This window comes from Episyrphus balteatus, chromosome 2 (assembly GCF_945859705.1).
Source record: "Episyrphus balteatus chromosome 2, idEpiBalt1.1, whole genome shotgun sequence".
Classification (NCBI taxonomy): domain Eukaryota; kingdom Metazoa; phylum Arthropoda; class Insecta; order Diptera; family Syrphidae; genus Episyrphus; species Episyrphus balteatus.
The window spans coordinates 73,372,066-73,396,581 of NC_079135.1; the positions used below are offsets into that span (position 1 = coordinate 73,372,066).

The 24,516-nt window shown below is 31.2% G+C and overlaps 1 protein-coding gene across 2 annotated transcripts in view; it reads left to right on the top strand.

The window, feature by feature from the left end:
• LOC129910308 (teneurin-a) overlaps window positions 1–24,516 on the top strand; it is a 301,855-nt gene that overhangs the window by 107,412 nt on the left and 169,927 nt on the right. For both annotated transcript variants that reach the window (XM_055987641.1, XM_055987642.1), the window contains exons 3-4: window positions 7,389–7,634; window positions 17,419–17,525. In XM_055987641.1, coding sequence (XP_055843616.1) covers window positions 7,389–7,634; window positions 17,419–17,525 — 353 coding nt within the window. The remainder of the gene's footprint in view (window positions 1–7,388; window positions 7,635–17,418; window positions 17,526–24,516) is intronic.

The window sequence follows — 24,516 nt, forward strand, 5'->3', positions numbered from 1 at the left end:
GACCCACACTAATGGGCATGCAAAAGGATAAAAGAGATACACAAGCCCTGAGGTATAAATAATTTAAAAGAAGCCAATCTTGCTTTTAGCTGCTTTTTTAGCTCAAATATCTTGGAAACCATTGCGTTACGTTAAGCAGGTTAATGTGAGCCAGCAAATACCGAGAAGCGAACATATTAATTCTTTTCTAATGCATCATTCAAAAGTCATGATTTCGAAAAAGCTTCGTTAAAGGTTGCTTGCGACCTCATAGAGCAAATATAGCTGAATGGTTTAAAACACAATATAACCGAAACACCCTGTTGACACATATCACACAAACACGTGTGAGTTGTGTTTTGACAAAATGACAATTTCCCAACAAAAAAGATCTTGCACGAATTTATGGATTAAAAAAAAAAAAAACAAATGTCTATCCGTTGAAAGGTCTGATAGGGTTTTTAGCCAAAACAACAAAATCAAACGAATATATTGCAGGGTGAATGAAAAAAGAAATCATTTGAAGAGAACATTTTAAGGCAATCCCTTAATTTGATTTTTTTTTCTTCTTTTAAACATTTTTATATGTTCACAACCAGAACAACCACCAGTCGTAAGGTATTGTAGATTTTTCATATAAGAGCTACTGCGGGTTATCCTTGTGTGAACACAAATATTAGTCACCAAATTGCGAAGGAAAGGACGCAAAAAAATTATCTCGAGGGTGTTTGCTTTACACTCTATGCATGGGGTTCTTCTATTTTTATTATTATTATGCTGTGTCCTGCTTGATGAGATCTGGATGTGCGACCCCCTCTTACTAGATTTTGTATACTCCTTCCCATTGTTGCATGATTAATGTCATTGGCAAAATTTTATCATCAAACCAAATCGGCAATTGGTATAGATATTGCATATATCCAATTGAATGCGCTGGATGTGGTGTACGCGGGGCTATGAATATTGACAGTGTGTGTGCAACCATGACGATGACTTGCAATGGTTCAGCGTTGGCGGGCGTTGTTGTTGGGTGATTGTTGCATTTGGTAGAAGGGGATGTGAATTATATTTTTTTTATGTTTATAGAATAAGCGATAGAATGTAAGGGAAAGAGCAGTAGGAGGATTTGGAGGTTGTTTTTCTGTCAAAACCTTTGGGATTAAGCGTTTGGTAAAAAAAAATATAGCCCTGCAGGGACAGCTGCTTTAATATCCACAAATAAAGATATATTGTGTTGGTAGGTATAAACGATTTATTCATACGCATACGTTTGAAAACATTTATTGATAATGCTGCTTTTTGTTACAATAATAATCATGGAAATCGAATGGAAACATTAAAAGAGTCTTTAAATTCAAGTTATAAGCTTTTTAGTTTAAATTATATTAGGCCCTTTAATTTTATATCGTTCATTTAAGGTCTTAAACAAACAACGATATCCTTAAAAAAAATATGATATTAGAGTATTTTAGGTAAATGTGGTACACTTGGGTAAGGTGGTATAGGCAGGTTTCTCAAAAACTAAGCATGCCTTTACTTTAATTTTCGAACCAGTAGGTGAAGCGACAGCGAAAAGAGAACAGGCGTGTTTAAATGTCAAATATATCAAATCAACTGGACGAAATATTGAAAATTCAAAATTAGATGCAGTCGAGTTTTTTTTTCAACTGAAAGGAAAGTGTTTGTGTCTGGACAAGTTTTTTTTTTTTTTTCGGCGGGATTTAATTTTTCGAAACATAGTATTAAGTTATTTAAGTTATATAATTGTTAGTTTTGTTATAACTAAAGAAGTTTATACATATTTTATTAAATTTTTTGTTCAACTATTATGTTTTGGCTAATGTGGTATACTTGTCATGGGCTATTGTGGTATAGTCGTATAGTATACCACATTACCCTTTTAGCAATTTTGCTTTTATAATACTTTACAGAAGCAACAGTAGCATCTGTAAAGCGTTATAGAATCAAAATTGTTTGTCGGGTAGAAATAAGCAGAATAGAGCTGAAAGAGTGCATTATTAGTTTTTTTTTCATGCTAATAATTTTTCCACAGGTAAAAATTCTTATTTCATCACTTAAGACCCGTTCTTTTGTCCATTATTTATTAATTTTTTTTATTTTACTACATGTATAATTACTTATTTCAAATCAAAATTAATTTAAATATTTAATTTTTTTCATTCAGAATAATGTAAAAAACATTATATGGATTAAGTGGTATACCACATTAGACGACATGGTGTACCACATTACACACAACTTTTCAAAAATGACAATTTCGGGGTCAAGTTAATGTTTTTTTTAAATTTCTTGCTAAGTAATTGTTAGAATTAGCCGAAAAGTGGAAATTGAAAAGCTTATATGTATATTTATGTGGACATCTACAAAATTTGGGAGCTAAATTTCTGGTGGGGTAAAAAAAACAAACATGTATACCACAATACCCCAACTTCCTCTAAATCGGCAATTCAGAAAAACCAAAGCATTTGAATTGTGCCTACACTTGGTAAAAGTCCCTTAAATTAAGTTATTTGTTTCCATGTTTTTGCGATGTTCTTATCAAGTATAGGTACCTATTCTAAAAACGTGATCAGGAGCTAAATGTATTGGCGTCGAAAATCGTTGTGGTATGTCGATTTAACTAACGAATGCAATAAAATTCTTAAATGAAGACGATCTTTTTCTATGTTTTTTGCGATGTTTTTTTTTTTCAATAATAACAAAAACGTGCCTGAACATTAACACGTGCACAGGATTTTCTTTTCTTTTGTGTAGAATTAGTTTAGAATTGTAGTTTTAGTTGCACTCGTTAAAGTACAAAATTAGTTTCTATGTTCTTTGTGATGTTCTAAGTGGTCCTAATTTTAAAAAAATAGCCTGGGTCCTTAAAGCGTTTTTGTTTTGATGTGTTTATTTAGCGGATTAATAGACTCTATTTAATTGGCACAAACTGTTTAATATAGACAATTTATTTTTTATTGTTCTATGTTTCTTGCGATGTTAATATCAATTTTAATGAAAATGCTTTTGATTGGTAGACATGTTAGCGTAGATTAATGGTTTGCAGATTTAGCGGCTAAATAAGATCTACACTTGCAATAGGTTTCTTTAATTTAAACGATCTATTTCTATGTTTACTATGTGATATCTCTGGAAACTTATAACGTAGACACGAAAAAATGGTTCTATTATGTAGATTCAGTTTGGAATAGTTCCTGCAAAAAATCCATGTTTCTTATTAAATCTATGTTGTGTGCGATGTTCATACCAGTTTTAGAAACAATTATTTTAGGTGTTAAATACGTTGCCGTACATAAATAGTTCCGTTATGTAAACTTAACGTCTTAATGGGGCTTGAACTTTGCTGAAATATTGTTTCTATGTTCTTGCGATGTTTCAATGATGTATGTAATAAAACTCAAATGTCGTATATGTATAGGAATAATAATGTCCTAGTTTTCCCTGGAAACCTTTTCAAAACATCTTCAAAACTTTCTTAATGAAAACAAAAAGTCTAACCACATCAAAATCTTAACTTTTTTGGTTGAAGCTTATTTAACAAATTCACTACAAAGCCGCACCATTTATCCAAAGAGTGTTAACTTAAAACAAAAGAAGAAAAAAAAAAAAGAACACAGTTCATCACCAAAACAAACTTTATAATCCACTTACAAATCCAACTAATATTTCTGTCTCCCACAAAAAAAAAAAAAAAACAAAAAACAACAAAAACATTTGAGCTTATTTTTTGTTCAACATCCCAGACTTTTGATATTCTCAAAGATATATATCACCTGTTTCCTAATGCCATCATGATCGTAATCCAAACGAATCTTATATATCCCAAAGGAAACAGTAATGTTTATAGCGGTGCCTGTGTGTGTGTTGGTTTTGTACGAGAAAATGGTTAGGTTTTTTGGAAGGTGTAGTGTACACGATGCCTATAAACATTTGTGTTATTTCGTCGGGCTTCGTTTTTCATTAATCATCATTTTTATTATTATTTGTATAATGTACCGAAACCTTTTCCCAAGGTTCTTTCTATATAACTGTGTTGTATCTACACACGTGCTTTGGCAAGGAGGCACGTTCAGTACATTTCATATATTCGTAACTATTATACACAAAAAATGAAATGGTGAAGGTTTTCAGTTCGATTTTTTGATAAAATAAAATAATGTGTCACGGTGTTGCGGGAAAAAGGTGGACCCATGATAACGGTCCATGCTTATAGTAACACACACATAATATTTTTCTTTTTTGTTTGGCACGTGTTTCGTATGTGTTCAGTTCATGGTACCTTTTGAATTTTTTCCGCCAATAACTCGGTTTATATAGAAATATATGGACTTGAATTATAATGGTTGTTGATATCCTTTGAGGTTTAAATCTGTATTTAAAGGTTTTTTTTTTGCAGTGATGATGACTCGCACTTGGTGTATTAATTTAATATCACTTAAAAGCTTGATGAATTTAATATGTTTTCATTCAAAAATATACTTTTTTAATGGTGTATCCAATTTCATTCTCTTGATCATAAGGTGCCTATTTGCTGATGTGCCCTTCAAAAGAAATTTTTCCCTCGTCTAGGGTGAGTTCATGCCATCGTGTTATTATAAGAGTTTCGCGACTTTAATTTCGAACACGACATCAGGATAAAAAAAAACAAAACAATTATAACCACCCTCGCTTTTGCCGTCAAAGTAAAATCTACTATCCTGAAAATATATATCTACTACTTTTTATATATATGTACATCTATAGATACCTTTATGAAGAGCACATGAAGCAATGCCAGAAGGACCAAAGAGCAAAATCCATCTGCAAACATTAATCCGTCTGATCCGGAAATGAGGAATTACTGGATTTCAGTTCAGTTTATTTTTTTTTTTTTTGTATGCTTGCCTGGGCGTCGATGCCTGAATATTTCATACATGCAGTGTGAATCGTGTATATTTTTCATTTAACCAAACGAACGTTGACTCCTTTTTAAAGCTTAAACATACTTATATATCGGGCCCTCTTCTTCGTATGAGGGTTAAGTAATGAATGCAAGTCTTACATTATACTGGCTCTGGTTGTACTTAGGGTCGAATTTCACATATACAAAAAGATAGGTTAAAAGTATTATAAATGAAACTCCCATTAAACAAATTATACAAATGAAAGTTTAAATGCATTTTTTTAATTATTTTAAATTTACAAAAGCGAATGTAAGGTAGATGCCTCAGCTTTAAAGTCTAAGGCCGACTAGGATCTACGAGTATATAGTTCGAAATGTTTTGATTGATGATAACGACGTCCTCTGGTGACAAAAATCGTGAACTATTTTTTCAAAAAAAGTATGAAAAAAGAAAAGAAAATATTGCTCTTCCTTTTTTTTGAAACGTTTTAGCAAGAAATATAATTTTTATTTAATTAAAAGAGTTGAGCAGCGAACTTTTTTTTAGGAAAAAGTTATCATTTTTTTCTTTGAGCTTGCACCTCTTCTGTTGACTTTTCTAAGCCAAGAAGTTGATGAATTTTCAAACACACGTTATCAAATTTTCTTGTTCTCGCACTATCCAGCGACGTTTCTAAAATTTGGCCATTTTTGATACAGGGGGTTGAACCTAAAAAACGCGATTTTAAGTGCTTTGCGCAAAATTGCCGCAAGATTTTTTTCTTGATTCATTTAAAGGCCACTTTACTGAGTATAAGCCCATAAGAATCCCAGAGAGCCTTTTAGGTGTAAAAAAGAAAATCGTACTTAAAGTAAAAAAAAAAAAAACAATTATTATATTATATATATTATATTATAAAATTAACAAAAACAAAAATTTATTTTTTATAAGATATTAATTTAAATACCTGGATTAGTGTTATTATAAATTATTAAATTAATTTTTTAACGCACACAAAATTTTGGGAGTAAGACAAATTACAACCTGATTTTTCAGCACAAAAAAAAAAAAATAAAACTTATCAATGTTTGGCGCTGTATAACTTTTGCACTAATTGGTCAATGCAAATAATTTTGATGCAGTTAGAACTTAAATAGGTATATTTGGGATGACATACCAATCACTTAAAAGTACCGCAATAATATTCGATTTTTTTTTTATTTATTGCTGTGGATCGTCCCACTGTGCACCGGTTTGAAGAGAAAAATCAACAATTCCCGCAAGTGACGATGAGTTTATATTATTGATATTCATATTTACTTGCATTTACAAGTACATACATAGCTAAATTTTCTTTATTTGTATGTTAAAAAAAAACTTATTTTAAGGTTTCCAAAGGATTGTTAGCTTTTTTTTCAACTGCCCACGAGATTTTTGTTTTTCCATATTCATTAACTTTTTTACCAGGATGTTATGTAAATATCAAAACACCGTTCCCTAAGGCATTTTGCGTAAAATAACAAATCTACTCTTATAACAACATGTATTTTAGGTCTTCCTTGCGTAGGTAGGTAATGTTAACTGCATTTTGTACCTTCTATGTCCGCCTATATTATTTAATTTACTAACTATCTATAACAAAACAATATTAAAAAAATAAACAAAAAACTCTCGTAAAGTAAATAAATAAATAGAAATTAAATCATTTTTCAATTCATCTGAAAAGCAAACAAACAAAATAAATTGAAACACAATTATTTTTACATTGTCCTTACAAAAAGGATATGTAAGGATTTTTTTTTTACTTCCTCGTCTCATTTTATGTAGCTATATATTTATATTATTTCAAAAAAAACCTCAAATGTGAAAGTAACGCCATATTGAAAGCCAGTAAAGCACAATATTTTGTAATTTTTAAGGATTTTTTTTTTTTCATTTCATTCGCCGCTGGACAAACAATCCGATAAAAATTATAGTTGTATCCTTATGGCTCATCACTGGGCGCAACACTTTATTTAACTTTTTTATTTTTATATTTTTGTGTTGTTTGTGTAACAAAAATGTATCCTTCCGCTCGTGAGGTCTGTGTGAAATATCATCAACAAAATATAAATGAAAAGAAAGAAATAAAAAAAAGTTTTTCTCTTTTTTTGTATGTACCTTATACTGTACAATCAGTTCTGTGTGTGGCTCGTCCTGTTATCTCAGAATAACCTCATGGCCCTTTGGCAACAATATTATATATCTACACACACACTCACATATTCATAGACACACAGAGAAAAAAAAAAGATGAAGAAAAAAATACCACCCTGTGCCCGGTGACCGGGCGATAAAAACATTGTTCGCTCTTGTATTGATTTATGTATTTTAATTTAAAATTTCCGTCTTACTTAACAACCCGCCGATAAATAAAATAAAAAAAAATATATACATATAAAACACAAATATATCTACTATAGTAGCCATTTACATTCTTTTAACGCCAAAACTTTTATTTTTCTTTTTTTTTTTTGTATTTTACAGATTGGGTACCATGCAAAGTGTAAGCCACCAACAACAGATGGCGCAAAATATGTCAACGGGTAATAATTCCATAGCTGGGAGTAGTGGTGGTGTAGATCGTGGGGGTGGCGGCGGTGGAGTTGGAGGAGTCGGTGGAGGGTCGCATTGCCAAATGACCGGAGCTTCACCTCTTGTTATGCCCGGATTCCCATTGAGGACATCACATTCAGCGCATACGCCGCACTACTCGCCGTATTCTCCATCAAGGTAAATGTTATGGATATTCCTTTTTTTTTATGTTTGTATGTGTGTGTGCAAGTGTATATTTATAGATAGATACCTATATAGGAACATTTTAATGTTAAACTCCTTTATGGACGGACAAGTTGTGTGTATGAGCTGACTTTTTGTAAGTTTGTTTAATTATTTGTTGTTAGTGACAATTTATTTGTCATCTACTACTCTCCAAATGTGATATTTTAACTTTTCCCTTTTAATTTAATATGAAGGTAAAGTTATGTTTTTTTTTTAATGTTTGTGTGTGTACAATGTGAACATAGGTGCCTACTTTATGTTCACAAATAAATTGTCCAAACACATCAAAATGAGGGATAGTATTAAATGAAGGTAAATTTTCATATACACTAAGAAAAAAATTCTAGATGAATTAAAAGAGAAATATTAAACAAAAAATTAATAGAATTTACAAAAAAGCGAAGGATCACAAATATCAAAGAAATAGCTACTTAAAGAAGGAATTCAAAATTCTAAAACGCTTTTAATGTTATTCTTTACGAAGGACTTAAGTTCTAATTCAGCAGATACAAAAAAGAAAAAAAAAATACAACTTATAAAGAAGAAAAAGATAATTAAGACTCAATAAAAAATTAAAGTGTCATACCGAAATAATGTTATTTTGTTCTCCTTTTAGTGGAATTAGTGGCGGTTGAGTTGTCGAATGCAAAGTTTTCAAAACACAATCTTATTTTAGCTTATTTAACTAAATTATTTATTGTTGCAATCAATCTCTAAACGTTTTCGGAAACGTAAATTTATTACTTTCATTGTCAGTCGAAATGATATTGAGGATATCTTCTACACTGAGGGAAAAAACAACTTAAAATCAACGAAAACAACGTTGATTCAACTATTTTTCGGAATTATTTTGCGTTGAAGACGAAAATTTTAAAATCAAAGTAGAAAATCGTTAGTTTAAAGTGGTTTGCCGTTATAAAACAACTTTAAATCAAAGATGTTTCAACTTTGAAAAAAACCATCAAATTGTTAAAAAAAAAAGAAAAAATTTGCAGCCACTGGGGATCGAACCTACAACTCTTGGGTGACCATACGAATGCTTTACCAACGTGCTATCTCACTGTTGGAAATAAGATAATAAAATTCAACAAAAGCTGAAGTCCGACAAAAACTAAAAAAATTTCTTACATTGTTTCAATTTTAATTTAAAGATGTTTCATGTTAGTTTTTTCAACTTAAAATCAACGTTGAACATATTACATTTTACGTTGCGTTTTTTCCCTCAGTGTAGTGACATGGACTCCTTATCACACCATAAAAACAAATTTGAATCTTAAAGTTTCTTAAAACTTGAATGTCAAAACGAGTCTTGTATTTATTCTTCAAGCTAAAAAATAACAAGTTCCATGAAAAGAAGAAATTAGAAATTTTTTTCAAATGAAAAAGAAACATTTATCAAGAAGTCATCAAAGCCAGGGAATTTAGACATAAAATAGCCCTGACCAGGGCTACCTTTGTAGATTTTCAAAAAGAGGAGAAAAAAGAGGATTTTGATACAAAAAGAGGCCCCAACTTTTGATGAAAATAGATAAGTTAAGTACTACAGTCACACGAAATTCCTAATTTGCGGCTTTCCCGAACCGTAACACAAACCTTTTAACACAATTTCTTAGAATTAAAATTGTATGAACATAATAAATAAGAATAATATAACCTGTGCATAATTTCTTCAAGAAACAACACAAAATATATCAAAAATAAGCTTATTTAATCAAATCAGCGCTAAACAACAGTTACGTATATTTTTTTTTACAATTTAAATTAGTATAAGTCACATTTTCCTTGATTTTCCAAAAAAATGTACATTTTTTTTTAATCAAACGTACATTATTTTAAAAAACAGGAAAAAGAGGAACCAAAATATCAAAAAGAAGGATTTTTCGACAATAAAAAGTGGAGGGAAAGTGGATTGGGTAAAAAAAAGAGGAAAAACGCCTCTTTCGAGGCGCAAAGGTAACCCTGGCCCTGACCCAAACAAATTTTTTTTTATTTGTGGCAATTGTAATTAGCAATATACCCTTAATTACATACCCAAAGTCCCAAAAAATCCCATTTGAGGTTGATCACCATCGTCAAAAAACTGCATCAATAAAGCAGTTAAAAGTTGAGCTATTTTAAAATAATTATATAAGTTTTTTTATTACAGTAACTATTTTCAGCGCAACAGGTTAATTTTTTCAGAAAACCCACTTCCAATGTTAGAACAGGGATAAAATTTGGAATGAATATTTCATTTCCCAAGAGAATCAAAAACAAAAAGAGTACATTGAAATACTTTGGGTGAAAGGGAGTTTTTTTTTTTATGGTGAAGGACGTTGTGCAAATACCAAAATACTCTGTTTAAATAATGGTAGATTTACAAAAATTAATTTCGATGCCAATGGCATCAATAATAAAAGCATATCTTTAGTGAAAGGTTGTTTTTTTTTTCTGTTAAGCAGGATTATATTAGATTGGTTTGGATGGTTTTCTATATCCTGGAGACATCTTTCACAGGTATGTAGGAGATATTATGGATTTATTCGTTAAATGAATGACAATGAACATAGCGAAGCACTTTTTGCCAATCAATTTGGTAATAGTTTATTACTTTGTTGTCAACTTGTCGCTAGTTAGTCACCGAAATTTTTAATTTTTATTTTTGTTGCTTTGAAAAGAAATAAATTCGCAACCAATAATAATAATAACTATTAGTAAATTGAAATAATAATTATGAAGTCGGTTTATATTTAAAAAAGAAAAACTCAATTTTTGGCGGAAAAAAATTTTCTGACAATTTTGGTTGATCGTATTTTCTTTAAGTGTATATATGTAATTCGTATTCGTATACATGTATTGTTTAGTACTGTACATGTACACACTAGGCATATGATTATTTAAGGACTTTTAAGGTAGAATAGCTTTGAAAGGACGACAATTAATGTATCAAATTAAAATAACAAAAGTTTATATACGTTCCTGATTAATGCGATAAAAAGTAGACATCAACTTACAAGATTTATGTTGACATTAAAATGTTTGTTTGAAACATCTAATTTTGCATGTATGAATATTGGAAAAGTTTCCTATATTGCCCACGAGTATTTTCAAACTTGACTATAAAAATTTTATAACGGTATAGAAAGATTAGAGAAATAATAGTAGACAATTATTAAACATCATGTAAAACAAATTTTCTCGTGTATCTATAAAGTTTGACCTTAATGAATTCAAAAGGATACAATTTAAACGTGCAATTTTATTATTAAACCTTTAGCCAAATTTATAGTGGAAACTAAATAAAAACAGTATAGTGTCTGTTTAGATAATTCCATTTGACCTTTTCTCCAAGGCCTTCTCATATTTTTGAAGTATTATGCTTAAAAGGTTTTTAATTATGAAAAAAAGTTCTAAAAAATAGACTCATTACAGAAATCCAGGTTTTAACATTGAACAATAAATGTGTCATAGCTGAGTCTTAAATGCATTTATCAACCAAAATCATGTATACACAATTGCGTATGCGTATGTTCTTCTAAAAATTTGAAGATCCCTCAAATTTGTCTGTCCGTCATCTCAGGGAATCTAGCTAATTCATATAAGTTAGCCTATCCCATGTAAGTTTCTTAGGTACACCAGTCCCACATGAATCCCTACATCACATGGCTTATACTAATTCATAAATTACTCAAGACTACTCACTATCTATACAAAAGTAACATTAATCTTTCAGATGTGGTAACGAATAGCCCCGTGCTTTTTTCGTGGCCACTTAAAACGCTAACCCACGCAAAGTACAAATCATGAGTTTTCCTTATAATGTTTTTTTTTTCTTCTTTTTTTATATTATTTTATTTGTGCAAGGATCTAACCAGCTTAGTTGCAACAAATCACACCTCTATCCCTTAACGTTTACAAAAAAAAAAAAAAAAACAACATCAAACACCAAACACAGAAAACAGGGCATCTGCAACAGCAAACAGCAAACAGCACCCATGCAGTGGCAGTGATACAGCAAAATTAGGTACCTACCAGAAGTAGTCTTAAGCCCGACAAGACGAACAAATAATTCCATAGATCTTTTATTTTTTCTCGCCTTAAAGTTGCAGTAGTTGCAGAAGGCGCGATGTTTGCGATGTCTTATAAGACCATTGATGGTATATTTCACTTCTATTTTTCTTCGTTTTTTTTTTAGAAGATATTCTGGTACTCTAAAGGAGAGAATACTCTTCTAATTTCCATTTTTGGATTCGATGCTATAGCTGGGTGATGCTGTAGTATAGTCTCGTATAGTGATGAGGATTATACATTACATTACAATAGCGCGCCTGAGTGGCGTGTTTCTTTGGTTGGATTGCTTCGCGGAATCTGTGGTATAGAAATCGTGATACGCGTGGGCGCAAAAACACTATGTCAAGTTGTTCTTGCCAACCACTATCAACATTTTGTTCTTCTGGTGTGTTAACTATACAAGCAGGTATTTGTTTTTATAGGGGCCTTAAGTCAATTTTATAAAGGTGAAGGTTGTCTTGATTGCAGTTTTCTTGAGCTGTTTCACGAAAATTTAAAAAAAAATTATAAAAATGCTAGCCTTTTTTCCAACTCCAAGCAACATGTTTCTAGAGAAATAATCTGTGGCAACATTCACAAATAAAATTCCACCACATTGAATGTAAATTTCAAATATTCTTGAATATGTGTTTCATTTTGTTTGTAAAATTGGTTACAAAAACAATGGAATTCAATTTTAATTTTAATGCTCAACTCAAATGCATTACCTATGTTGTTTGAGAAAAAAAATTAACACATTTCAGTGTTTATAATCACTGAATCTGTTGGTATTGAGCAACATTCTGCAACAAAACTGTTGATATAACAAGTTATTGACACCTTGAAATTGAGTTTCACAACATTTTAATGCTATTATAATGGCAATGTTTGATGGAAATTACTGGCAGGAATTTAATTGTATGTTATACTTTCAAATTGAAAGCAATATGTTATATGAAAAACGTTTCACAAAAAATTTTAAAACATCAAAATACTCTTACTAGAAATTCTTGTTTGAACTTCTATCTCAAGGCAACATGTTGCAAGAAAAATTTTAAAAACTCAAAAACTCTTGAAAAATAAATTATTTCCAATTCCAATTCAAATCCATGTGTTGCTAGAAAAACTCGGCGACATGTATGTAATAATTTGTTTCCATTCATATGAATCTGGTGATAAATGGCAACTATCTGCAACACAATTGTTGATAGAAACATGTTTTTTTTTGCATCTTAAAGTGGAAATTAATCGTAAAAGTTGATATATGTATGTATAATTCAAGGAACTTAAATAATTATTATATTATTAAAGTGAAAGCTTTAATATTTCTGCAAAAAAAATGTCTCCACAAAAATGTGGTGTTCTTAAAACATTAAAAGCAATATCAGTTTGCGCAACTTTGATAACTGCCTGCTTATAAGATTTTTGTTTGTTTTTCAAATTCATAGCAACATGTTGCTAGAAAAAAAATATCGTAATCCTTAAAGACTCTTATAAAAAAGTTATCTAAATTTCAAACTCACCCTGAAACATGCTTTCCTGACAAAAAAAAAAATTCGGCAACATGAATTTGGTTCTTTTTATGTGAATTTGTTGAATGTTGATGCCTGACAACAGTGTGCAATTGTCTTCAACAGATGTGTTGATATAAGCAAGTTATAGGCTACTTGAGGTAGAAATTTATTTCAATAATTGCTAGAAATTATTGGTAGAATCTTAAATTTATGTTATATTTTCAAAACAAAACGTTGTTGGATAAAATATTTGACAACAATTTATCTATGGAAATTTGCTACTCTTAAAATGTTTATAGAAAAATTAAAAAATGTTTGCAAATTAAAAACTACTTAAAAAGGTCTTGTTCGATTTTCTAGCTTAAGACAATGGGCACGTTCAAACAGTTAACATAAAGCTATCGGATAGCTTTTTGTTGTTGTAAACAATGTTAAAAATTAGCAAAGAAACGAACCATTTTCTGTCAAAAAATAATCTGAAGATATCCGAGAATTTTTGGTATACCTCAGGTATCCGAGTTATCAGCTGATAAAGATTTGGCTATTTTTTATTTTGATTTCATTTCGCGCGATTATTCAGCTTGAAAATAAAATAAATTTGCAAGAATTAAAGTTAAATCGATTGTGCAAGTACTATGCAGCAATAAAAACAAAGGAAATTGCTGAAATGAAACAATTTCCTCTTTTCAATATTTACATATTTTTTGTAGGTTTTTTGGCAAGCTATCTGGATAGCTTTTCGTTCAAAGAGATATTCCAGATACGGCTATCCCAGATAGCCTATCCGATAGGTGTTTGAACGTGCCCAATAATGTTGCTAAAAAAGTGTTCAGTAACATATGTTTGTAAATAGTTTTTGACTATCTGATTCCACTTTCCCTGTGACAAGTAAACAAAACTACATATTTGTATTGTAACACAACATTAGAACATAACTGATTGCAATCAAATTGCTTGTCGACAGCTCTTGGGCCTCTTTAATCAGATTGAAACATGTTTATAAGCTTCAATAAAATACAGCCATGGATATCTTCAGAAATATTTTATTTGTATTCATTCGTCTTCGGATATTTTCTCCGTGGTGTGTATCCAATTTAAAAACACACAGTTGATGTCTATACATATACACATATTGGATTTCTACCTTTAGATACCTACTTATTATACCTATATACATTTAAATCTTGTCGTATATTTGCTATGCTTTTGCAGTCATCCCTAATGACACCTTTTCGTGACGTGGGAAATTGGCTATTATATGTTACTTCTGGATGCTGATGGCTGGCTGTTTCTATACCCATTTTGTAGGGTTTTTTGAAGAAGCCAGTATCACGTGGTAATGAGGTGCGAGCTTGGAGACCGTTCGAAGTGTTTTCTTTGGAAACGCTTATATTATTCATATGGCACCAAGCATCATTCGTCGTCGTCATGAAGAAGGATCCTCGTCAACCTCATATCGCTGTAGTCGTCGGAGTCATCGTCGAAGTCTTCTTCGTCCTCTCTCTAATTGTGAACATGATGGGGATTCTGCTGATAGCTCCACCCATTCAACGACAGATTATTCAAATTTTTATACACCTTAATGGCTTTATTTATTTTTTTTTTTTTCTTACTTCTTTCATTTAAGATTTTTTCTCATCTCTCTCTGGAGAATCCTTTTGAACGCATAGCTTTTCATTTGCATGGTATATGGTAGTATAGTATAAAAATGTAAAAGAAAAATGGTTTTTCATTTCACATAAAAAAAAATTATAGGACGTGTGGTGCATATTTAGTGTGATGCCTTGAAATTGAATGTGCGTGTGTATGTGTGTTTGGATGAGCTTTTTTTTTTACTTTTTGTTTTTGTAACGTGGGCTGGTCAGAGTGATGATGGTGATGATACTTTTATAGGAGAGGATAAGACAAATCTTTTACTGCTATTGAAGTGAAAAATTAGCTAAGGAGATGAAGATTTTCGACGTGAATTAAGTGTGAAAAAGAAATCACACCCCTTTTTATGTATATAGAAGATGTGGGATGGTTAATCGTGTTTCAAGTAACAATAAATAAAATGAAGAAAAAAAAAGAATGAAAAAAGAACAGTTCTCTGGAGTGTCGGAATTAATTTACATACCAATTAAATGAAGAAGCCATAGAAAAGACAATCAGTATATTTTATTGAATTGTTGCGTTTATTTTCTCATCTATACGAGTTTAATTGTTTAGATTTAAGTATCGATTTTATGAAAAAAGTTTTAAAATGTATTCTTAGTTTTTTCATGCATCTCTGAATTGTTGATTTTTTTTGTATTTTAGGTGAAATTTTGATATTAACAGTGTTTTTTTTAGTTTTTCTTTCAACTTTGAAAAAAAAAAAATAAATTACGTAAACACGTCGGAGTCGTACGTGTTTGTGTGTGTGTGTGATTTTTAATTTATTTTTGAGTTTGATTTCAGTAATTTACTTACTTTTATCAGGATTAGTGTTTTTGCAATTCATTATGTCAACTTCGAAAAAATTACGTATACGCCATAGTGTACACAATTTTTGTGGCGTTTGTTATTGACTTCAAACAGATCTCTATTTGACAATGTGGCATTCAGTTAAAAGTCTAGAAAAGACTGGATTGATGAAAAATCGGGAACAGTTTATTGTATAAAGGTGGTTATAAATACATGGTCGATTATAACTTCTTAACTTTTTATCCGAATTTCACAAACGAGATATCATGGGAAGACCCTTGGTTAACCGGTGCTTATAGTCTATGCCAGTTTTTTTCACTGAAATAGACTATAAGAAGACCCCCTGGGGGGTCGCGGCCGCAAGCCAAAAAATATTGAAACAAAAAACTAAATTGGTAATGCTAAATAAAAACAAAAGACAAAAAAAAAATTCTCAGTGCGACAAATGCGTTGCGTTTTTTTAATAAATTTAAAATGAATTTTATCTCAGCAAAATAAAAGAAATTTTGTTCAAAGTCATACTTTTTTCACTCATAAATTTTTAATTTGAAAAAAGCTTTATTTACGGAAGAAAATGGATTTAAAAGACGTTCAAAAATGGTTATCGCCAGTGATAAAATTATAGATCAGGAGCACTGTAGCTAAATCTAAGGTTTTCTTTTGCAGGCGGTAGATGAGCAAGTTCGATCGAATTATTGAAAAAAACTATTTGAAATCATTCTTATTTTCATTTTCACATTCAGAATCCATTTCTGGAAATAACTCAGTAGTTTCATCTCCAAATTTAATAAACTCTGCAACATAAGAGACATTTGGGGCTTATTAATATAAATCGGATGAATTTTCTCCAAGAATCTTTTGAATGCATGGTAAAATATAAATTTTTTTTTTGCAGTTTTCCGAGAAATCTTCTGATTTTGTCTTTTGCAGTTATAACGTTTTACTCTCTTACTTGGAGGCTCTTTTAAGTGGTCAAACAGATCAGCGAAAATGATAATTTTAGACCCCACGGAGGGTCAGAAAATGGTTCGAACTTTTAGATTTTTAATCTTGTTAAAACACCAATAATTCAGCTCTTAGTTCCAAAATTTGTGTCAATACTGTTCCACACTGACATCTGCGTGGTGAAAAAGATTATTGTGGAGTGAACCCATTTCATCGCATCGCAACTTTGAAAGGCCTTGCCTTCTAAAGCAGGAAGAGCTTTACAAAATAAAATTTGCAACACCGGAAAAAAATTCTTCGCGAATAAGCCAAATCTTATGTAATTAGATCGAGTTTTGAATGGTAACAGTAGTATACAGATATTTACTGACACATTATATTGTTAGGGGGGTCGCCAAAATATTTTTCCTCTCAAGGGGGTCGTGAGCTCAAAAAGTTTGAAAAACACTAGTCTATGCTGTGCATTGTTTGTAAAAATTAAAAAAGTGTTTCGATAATTCTTATTTTTGACCAATTTTCACCGAAATATTGTACTGCAGCTTCAATAAACCATATTCAGAAATCTTGCTCCAGTAACCAGCAATACAAACAAAAGAATAAACAATGCATCCATTAATGTTTAAATCGTTGTTGGTGGTTCACCTAAAGTAAACTTTACCTGTCCTGCATAATAAAACTCTAAAAAATATTTGAAATTCTCAAATCTAATAATTTCTATAATATAAAAATTCCCTCTGTTTTCTCTTTGCTACCTTAACTTAATCTAATAATATTTTATTTGTTTTTCTCTTTTCTTTTTCCAGGTTTCATATAGATAAACGGTGCCAGCACAGATGTTCCTGGAAATGTTTGAGTATCGCCTTAATATTATTAGCAGTCGTCCTTACAGCCATGTTGGCCTATTTTGCAGGTAAGAGTAACTTTTGATTAATCTACACACATTCACCTTTGAGGGTCAGCTTACATTAGTTCCATTGTCGATCTTGGTTTTGTGGGAAAAAAAAAAAGTTAAAAAAACTTCCAAAACTATTTGCATTATTTTAAAATGCAAATCTAAACTAACACCCCACACACCTGGGTTACGACGAAAAAGTCCTACAAAACTTGCATCATGTTAAAAAAAAAAAAAAGATGAAAATTTAAAAAGAACAAATATAAAACAACAACAATAACCTTGTTCTCATTTTACAATAAAGCTAAAAGTCATTATTTTTCCATCAGTATAAGGAAAGTCGGTTCGGTATAGGAGAAAAAGCCCTACTCTGATGGTATATAACCTTAACCGCTGCCACTGCTTCAAGTCGAAAACACTAAAACCACTTGACTTCAGATTTTAGCAACGCTTGCAACTTCATTACTGCCAACAAGAGTAGCTGAGATTTTCAACCTTCATACTTTGTTCCCTTCACCTCTTCTTCATCTTCTTCATATCGTTGTGAATACCAACCAACTCAACCAACCCAGATGGTCGATTTACACCCTTAGTACAAAACTTTCAATGTGAATATTAGTAAATTTCAACAAACATGTTTCCCCCCCTATACTATACCCTCGCAGGATGAACGAAAAATTTGCGAAAAGTGTTTTGGTTATAAATCACAGAGGTCGCTTCTCAGTCTACCGCCTCCTCTAAAGCACAGCCTTGTTCTTCTTCTTTAAGGGGGAGGATGTACAAAATAAAAACAAGACAAATCTTCCAAGTACTGATGATGATAAGAGAGAGGGGAGGAAAAATGAAAGGAAGAGTATACTGTTGGTGGTAAATCGTTTCTGGTCCAAATGTTAGTGGTATACATGGTGTCCCAAAAGTTAGAAAACTGATTTGTTGCTTCGTCGGAGTGTGTCCAATGGAGAGATATAATATTCCAAAATTAAGCAACCCTTCACATTAGGTTTATGTATAGAGTAGAGCTGCAAAACGTTCACACGGATTGAAATCAATGCCAGACAATTCGGAATGGCGCAGTTTTTTTTGCGGCTTGGGTTTTCTCTTTTAATTAATGTAAATCTAAAGTTTTTCAGAGTGTGAATGACTACTTATACAGAACTTGACAGTTTAAACTGTAGACATAGAGAGAGAGAGAGAGTATAGAAAAATAACGGCATATACAGACAAAAAAGCCGCATCAACAACGCGTCGACCGTAAATTAAAGTGAATTACTTAAGTTGAAAACAACAGCGCGTTCGTTTTTGGAAACCACTTTGAATGAGGTTCCTCTGGAAATACCAATTGTGGATTTTTGTTGAAAAAAAAAGTTTTTCTATTCATTACGCCATACTTCGGCGAGCATTTAAGTCGAATCGTTTTCCTTTGTTTTTAATGTTTTTGTTTTTTTTACTTCTTTGAAAATAGAAAGCAAAGTATAGATATAGTAGTAAGAGTGTGAAAAACGTTAGGGTTTTGTTTTTGTGGAGCAATTAGGGTGCGTTAACAAATGCGTATTGTTTTTTCAGAAAACCAAACTGCGATAAATATAAATGTTCGCAGTTTAAATTGAGCAATTATATTTGAAAAAAAAGCGGTATTTTTTAATGTTGTTTATCAGAGTATTTAATATGTCCTTGAACATTCTTTTCGTATATTTACAGCATTAAAAGAACTGAAAAAACAAAGGCTGACGTCTAAACTTAAACTTTTAAGAAGAAGTTATATTTAAAATACGAACATTTCATTCTTAACTCGCCTGATGTAGAAATATAGTTTTTAAACCCACGGAATGCCAATTTCACGCAAAAGCATATTAGTATGTTCATCACTTTCATTTTAGAAAATAATATTTACCATTTTGAATCGAATTTTTCAATTCTCTTTTAATACTTGACCGAAAGTCAATTTTCGGTGACAGTTGTCAACTTCGTGCTGAGAAAATTGTAATTTGTTTATTCTTTTAATGTCGCCAAGAGAAATAATTGTCATTGTCAATTTGTCGGGAAATTTGTGACAGCTATGAAAAAAACCTCTAAGCATTCATTGTGATGGTAACAATTTTTTTATGATCCAAAATCTTAACAATTCGATCAGATTTTTCGACAACTACAAAACTTTCAAATATTTTTATAGAATAGGATATTTCCTATTTTCACTAAAACACCTTACGAAAGGTCTAACTTTAATTAACTAAAATTATGAACCATGTATATCTGATGATTTCAATGTTTAGGTATATTTGAAATATTTTTCCTCAAACGGAGCATGTAGTTTGCAATGCAATGATAAGTGCGATTAACCATCAGAGGTAAAAGGTTCAAAGCCAGGCTCCACAATCCAGATATTTTTTTTTCAGGGGTACTGCCAATTGAGTAAAAAATTCATAAGGCCTCAAAGAGTATTATTGTCAAAAAATCCACAATACTGCTGAGCTGCTGAAGATGAGTATCTTTATGTCTGTCTCTCTATAAAATATATACAAAAAAAAAGTATAGGTATAAAATTCACGTGAAATTTCGAAAATATTGTTTTTTTGTTTTTAATTTAAAAACAAGGCATTTTATTTTTTCTGCCCTGTTCGATTTCAATAGTCAAAAAGTTTTTTTGTAGAAATCAAAATATATTTTCTAATGGATTTTTGTGCGCTGAGCTCGAATCCGAAGTCAGAAAAATTCTATCACATCATGTTTTTGAGATATTACAATGCAAATCATCACAAAAATAGTGTTTTTGACGTTAAAAATTCAATATCTCAAAAACTTTGCACGTTAGATATATTCTAATGCTAGATTCAAATAAGGAAGGTCAAAGGCCATTAGAAAAGTATAATTTAGTTTCTATTGGAAATTATTTCTTGCCAACATTACTGTCATTTACGGAAAAATCGATCTTAAAAATCGTTTTTTAGTTTTTTTTTTTTTATTCAATTTTTCTCAATATTTTCTAGAACAAAATTATAGTTTTTCCACACAATCTTAAATAATCGTTTTTAATCTAAATAATTGGATTCCAAACTTTTCAAAAATCAAAAATTTTTTCGGTAACTTTTTTGTTTGAATAATAGGCTATTTTTTCAAATTAAACTCGTCAAAAATCCAAAAATAAACTTTTTGCTCAAAAAACATTTAAAATAGATAGAAAATATAACAAAGTACTGTTTGACCAAGTTTTGTTAAAATCCAACCATTTTTTTAAAAGATAAAAATAAAAAATAAAAAAATTGTATTTTCGCATTTTTTCAATATTTTTTAGGATATATAAAAAAAAGTTGTAGCCACTTTTACGATCTACAACTTTTCTATTTAACTTTTTTCGATAGGAGGTCTACTTTTGACAGAAATCATAAAAAAATACGATTTTTGACACCCATCCCACTTTTTCGCTCACCCCCCCCTTTCCCCAATTTGTTTGTTGGCAATTTATTTTTCCCCTTTCATATACCATTTATCCTAAATTTTCGAACCACCCATATGCGGCTAATAATTTTTTTATTTTCAAAAATTATTGACACTAACTTGTCTAGGTACATATATAAAGTAAATTTAATTACAAGTTTTGTTAAATCGAAATTTCAGTTTTGAAAATTTTAATGAAAAACGTTTCGAAGGTTGACACTTGTTTCATTTTTGAAAAGTTACCAAAAGAATTTTCAAAAATTCATGTGAATTTTCAAAAAAAAAAACAAATAGGTACTTGAAGTAATTTTTTAAATTAAATATTCTTTAACAAAAAATTGTGCTTTTTTAATTAATAATTTTTTTTAAATTTTTTGTGCATAGAGAAATAAAAGAGCCCTGGCTTGGCTCATTGTATTTTTACCCACTTCCAAAAAGGAGGAGGTATTCAATTCGCCTGTTTTTTTTGTTTTTTTTTTTTGTTTTTGTTTTTTTATGTTTGTTACCTCATAACTTTGGACTAAGTGAACCAATTTTGAAAATTCTTTCTGTATTGGAAAGCTGGTGGCTGCAATGTGGTCCCATTTCAATTTCGTTAAGTTATAGCTATAGGAACTATTAGAAATACCATAAAACCTAGTTTTGATCCATGGAAGTCGGTTTTGTTTTATGATAAAAAAGATTATTTTTTTTAATTTTTGGATCACTTGGGTGGGTTACAAAGCCATAATTGTTTTCTAACCCACTCATGGGGGTTAAAAGTACATTGTGGTCTTTTGGCCTATAGACTGGCGTAATAAATGGATCTTTTTTAGGCTAGCTGCGAAAAAAAAAAAAACAAATCGAGAAATTTAAAATAACTCAAGTTACAAAAACATAGACTAGTACAAATCATGGTCTTTTGGCTTAAAATCTTTCAAGTCTGAGTCTATATACCTGAGCCTCCACAGTTTGTGATTAATTTTAACATATCAGAATTTTGGGGACATCAAATGTTTCTGAAATTTTTCTCAGAATTTAATAAAAAGATAAGAAATGATGAACATTAAGTATGTACCTACGTTTTGATGCCCTTAACACAAATTCTGCAAAAATTTGTCAGTGTTTTACATTTATTTCTCGAATATCAGAACTACTTACAGTTGAATTACAAAAAAAAACTTAAATTTCAATTAAAACCTGAACAATCAATATTTTATGTTCAACCTGTTAATTAAAAAAAATAAAACACAAGCACACTTCGATAGTGGTTGTTTCAATTTAACAGTGTTGAACCACTATACGACCACAACAGAACGATTATACCCGAACCCCATGACCCAGCTTAAAAAATTCTCCAACACCCAACCCCTATACTTATTTAATTTCGAAATTCGATTCGACGAAAAAGTAATTGTTTCTCAAATAATTAAGAAAAACATTGTCGTTGTTGGCGGCATGTCGGTGGTATACACCACCACAGTAACGGCACGTTAAAGGCGGTTTGAAGGAGAACATTAAATTATAGCCAGCGGCTATACAATGTTGTCGTCGACATTCGACAATGTCAACTCAACCAACCCCACTTCCTGGATGATATTCTTAACTTACCCTCGAATATATATAATAAAACTCCAACTTCCTCCTCCGAACGAACAAAATAACACACAACACTGAAACGAAATAAACGAGCTGCCATGTTAATTGCGTCATAGCCAAGGAAATCCCAGTTTCTCATCAGCCAACGTGATTGAGCAGTAATGTTGATGGTTATTGGAAAAGTTCACTTATATATTAGGCTGCTTGAATCCTTACGCGATATTGAATCGGTGTATGTGTTTGTATATGTGCGTAAAGAACACAGAACAAGACACTTTCCATCAGTATAAAAGAGGGCGCGCTATACGCTACTACCCTTTTCAGAGGAAACTGCAGCACACCAGACAAATTAATAGAAATGTTCGATGGGCTAACACATCAGAACCCTAGCAAGAAAGACATGCCAGGAGAGAGGAGAGTATAGAGTGATTTCTCAGTAATGACTTGGGGTTTAAATTAAACACAGAACGCTCTCTCCCACTCGTGTTTAAGGCTGAATATCATCTATTCATACTATACAACAATACGAACGGAAGATCCTTCCAAAATGACACTGGATGGCGTATCTTATACAGAACACCAAGAAGTAGAATATATGTGGCAAGAGAATATTACTGGAAGGACAAAGTTAACGGAAATTTATGAAGCATTTTCTTAATTGCACTTCCCCGAAGAAATAATTTATTTAAACGACATGCACACCTTTGAGTGTTATAAATGTCTTGGGATCCTTTCGTTTATACACCTTCTCTTTATATGTACATATATACGTTTATATGTCTATTTATTATGACTATTTATATATCTTTAGCTAGGTAAGTACTGTTTCTATAAATTTCTGACATTTTTGCTACTACTACTTGCCCTTCGTAACTATTTGTACAGATGGTACCTACTTGCTTTACAGGGTGCTTTTGGTGGAATTTCTACTTTTTTTGTTAATTTTTTAACTGAATTTTTGATCCTGAAGAAATTTCTGATATGTAAACTTCTAAAATTTACGGCTAATGTTAAGCTGTTCAAAATGTTTAGGAGAACTTTAAAATCTGTTTTGACCTTTTTGGCTTCTTTAAATCGTCTCTATATTCGCTAATATCTTCTAACTATAAATTTCGAAGATAAAAAATTTCATGGTACTACCACTCTCAAAAATTCTTGGAAGAAATCCTTAAAAAAAAAAATTAATAAACCCGAAACACCCTTTTCCATCACGGCCAGATCCATAGTAGCGGCCATAAGTTGAGTGCAAAATAGTTACACAGCTTGTGGATAGTTCTTGTAGTGCTACTGCTACTTCTTCTTCTTCTTCTCCTCTTATACAATGTAACGTTTCTTCCAAACTACACCGGAAGGAAGATAGTGAGCCGGTAATGGTACGTTTGGTGTGTTGCTTCCAAGTGACATATTAATTATTACGCTGTTAAATTTGCACGAGTGCTGTATCCTAATTTTGATTTCTGAGGACACGCAGTCGAGGTCAGAAGAAAGAAAGGTTAAAATAAGAAAAAAAGCAAGAAAAAAGAAAAAAAAAAATCATGAGAATCGAATTAAAATTAAAATTAAAATGTTTTTTAAAACTCGTCCGAAGTTTTTCGAGACTCTGAGAGGAGAAAGTTTTTCTGCATTTTTTTTTTGTTCTTCACTTGTGGAGCTTACTCGCACCATCAAATTTTGCCATGTAAAAAAGTCCTTTAAAATTTATTTTATTTTTTAGCAATGGGCCATAGTATAAAGGGAGGGGGTAGGTATGGAAGAAATTGAAGGTTGGGGACAGAGTGAGTTTTGGTGACTTCTTCTCGACGTTATCCTGATGCTATTATTTGAAAACACTTGAGATGGTAAGCAGTCGAAAAAGTCAAAAAAAAGTTTTCTCTCTCCCTCGGAACAAATTGAACGCTGCGGTAGTATTCAGATAGTAAAGGGGAGGATGGGTGTTGGTGAATGAATAGGATGAGTATACTGGGTAACTATAGGTATATCATGACGAAGGATGTTCTTC